Genomic DNA, 2,507 nt, shown 5'->3' with positions numbered 1-2,507 from the left:
ATATTTTTTATTTAATAATTTTTTTTATAGTATACAACATCTTTTTATCATATTTTGCTCATAAATAAAATAAAATTTAAATAACTTTTCTATTTCATAATTATTATTATTATTATTTTCAATTTTATGTCAGTGTTTAAATTTTGATTCCATATTTTTTTAAAATAAGTTAATATAGTTTTATCCAACATATTAACTATAAAATAATAATGATATATGAGATGAATAATAAATGGTATATCATCATTCAAACTTAACTTTAACTTATTAATAAAATTAATATATGCTAGGCACATGGATATACAAATGATTCTATTGACTCATTAAAAATGACTATTTAACCTAAAATAATAGCTAAACTCTTTTATTTACATTATCTAATTTCGTTCGGGATAATTTTTTAAAATTGTGGAGCTCTTTACTTGATTATTTTTCTTTCTTGTGAAACGTTAGAAGTTTTTAACATTGTGAAAACATTATAAGCTTATTTAATTCTCATGATAATATAATTGAATATTAAGTTGGACAAGAATATGATAAAATATAAACATGATAAATATTAATAATATTTAATACATAGTGTAAATTGTAATAAAAATCAATATAGTGAAAATAATGGTAATGAAACTAATGATTGTGGTAATAATAAGTAGTGATAATAGTAATAATGAAGATGATATTGCTAAAAGTGATAATAGTAATCGTTTTTATATATTAAATGAGAAAAATAAAACAAAATTCTAGTAAGTTAGAATGGTAACTGAAACATCATCACTTTTAACCATTGCATACACAACAATAAACTATATTCTTTAGTTTTCTTTTCTAAAGCACATTTGAGGTCACATTGCTATAGACTAATCCACTTATCACAAAAAAATCTAAAGTGCTAGGTTATTTAAAACTTGTTTTTAGAACTTATAAAAAGCAATAAAAAAACAATGGAATCTCATTGGAACTGCTTTAGTTCACTTATTTATAAATGTCTAAGCTCTCTTGGTAACAAAGTAAATTTACAATATTTTATATTTAAAAAAAAAATGAAATAAGATATTGTGATGAGATGGTTCCTTCCTTGACATGAGTCAGTGTTCTTCAATAGAAAAATGATACATTGACAACCTTACTCTAGTATACAATCATATTTATTTGCCTAAAACTTTAATTTTTGTATGAAATGACAAAAATACTCTTTTTTTATATTATCAATTAGAGATTGTATAGTGAAGCTGGTTGTCAATATATTATTTCTCTCTTCAATATCGGCTAAACAAACCGGCTTCCATTTGCATTTTATCTAAGGCTTCCAATCTACTTTTCAAAAGGGCTTCCCTTTTATTTAAGGCTTCTATTTTATTTTCACTCTTTTTGAGCGCGTCCTCTTTTTCATCATCCCTTTTCAAATGTTCTTTTACCAGCTCTTGAATTTCCAAATTTCTTTCTACCACCTCTTCCATTTCTTTCTGTTGTTCACAAAAACACCATATCAAATATAAACCATAAGAAAACAACTTCAGAAAGACACAGTCACAATCAAGTTGTTTCATCACACCAAAGAATCTATTCTTATTGAAAACACCATAACATATATTCACATGCACATAATATATCTTTCTTTATTGACAAAAAGTGGAGTATAAATGATGGACCTCCAAGGTCTTCCCTTCATCGGTGGAATTTTCACCATCAAGAATTTTATCCTTTTTATCATGCTCTTCAGAATCTTCCTACCAAGAAACAAAAGAAGAAAACAATGTTCTTGATTGAAAAAAATGATGATCCACAGAAGAAAATTGTTGTAGGGATGAGTTCTTAAACTTACTTTTGTTGAAGAATTTACTTTTGTTGAAGAATGAATATGCATTTTATTGTAAAGAACCCTTAGGGTATGTCTCATTGAAGAAATAGATTGATTAAGCTGTGTAATTGCAGTCATATCCTGCAATATTTGCTTTCTTAGCTGCTTGGCTTTTGCGTGCTGTCGTTGATTCCGTTGTTGCGGTAGTTGCTCACAGTGCTGCAGTAGTTGATCCCAGTGCTGCCATAGTTTCCGATTTTGCTGTTGCATTTCTTCAAAGGTATCTTTGATATGGTGCCCGATTCTAAGCTGACTTTCAACATACTCTATTTCTGTTTCAATTGTCATGGTTGTAAAGTTTATTTTGGATAAAAGTTTGTTGTTAAAACAGTTTATGGTTCCTCTTTTGCTTTGACAGGGTTCATATTTATAAGGGTACATTTTTGTTCTTTTTTTCTCCTTGAAGCCAATCATATGTTACTAGCACAACAACCTCCATGGTTTTAGGATTCATTTGCTTCTTAAATTCAGATCGGTCAAGTAACTCCTTATATAGCAAGACATATTTATCTATTTTGGAGTGTGTTTCTATTTATAACTACTTTGTAATAAGATTAGAGAATGTTCTTTTTATTTTTTTCATTTTGTATAGATAAAAAAGTTATGAATTTTTTTAATTTTCAACTTTGATGAATGAAAATGCAACAAG

The 2,507-nt window shown here is 27.0% G+C and overlaps 1 protein-coding gene across 1 annotated transcript; it reads right to left on the bottom strand.

The window, feature by feature from the left end:
* Positions 1 to 950: 950 nt before the first annotated feature.
* Positions 951 to 2,241, bottom strand: LOC137805728 (uncharacterized). The gene is made up of 3 exons (XM_068605661.1): positions 1,841 to 2,241; positions 1,650 to 1,727; positions 951 to 1,463 (listed from the first exon to the last, which is right to left on the bottom strand). Exons 1-3 carry the CDS (start codon positions 2,237 to 2,239, stop codon positions 1,257 to 1,259), a joined length of 684 nt encoding a protein of 227 aa, XP_068461762.1. The 5' UTR covers positions 2,240 to 2,241; the 3' UTR covers positions 951 to 1,256.
* Between the last annotated feature and the right edge of the window lie 266 nt (positions 2,242 to 2,507).

The sequence above is a fragment of the Phaseolus vulgaris genome, chromosome 3 (genome assembly GCF_000499845.2).
Source record: "Phaseolus vulgaris cultivar G19833 chromosome 3, P. vulgaris v2.0, whole genome shotgun sequence".
Classification (NCBI taxonomy): Eukaryota; Viridiplantae; Streptophyta; class Magnoliopsida; order Fabales; family Fabaceae; genus Phaseolus; species Phaseolus vulgaris.
This window is presented reverse-complemented; position numbering and strand designations above follow the sequence as displayed.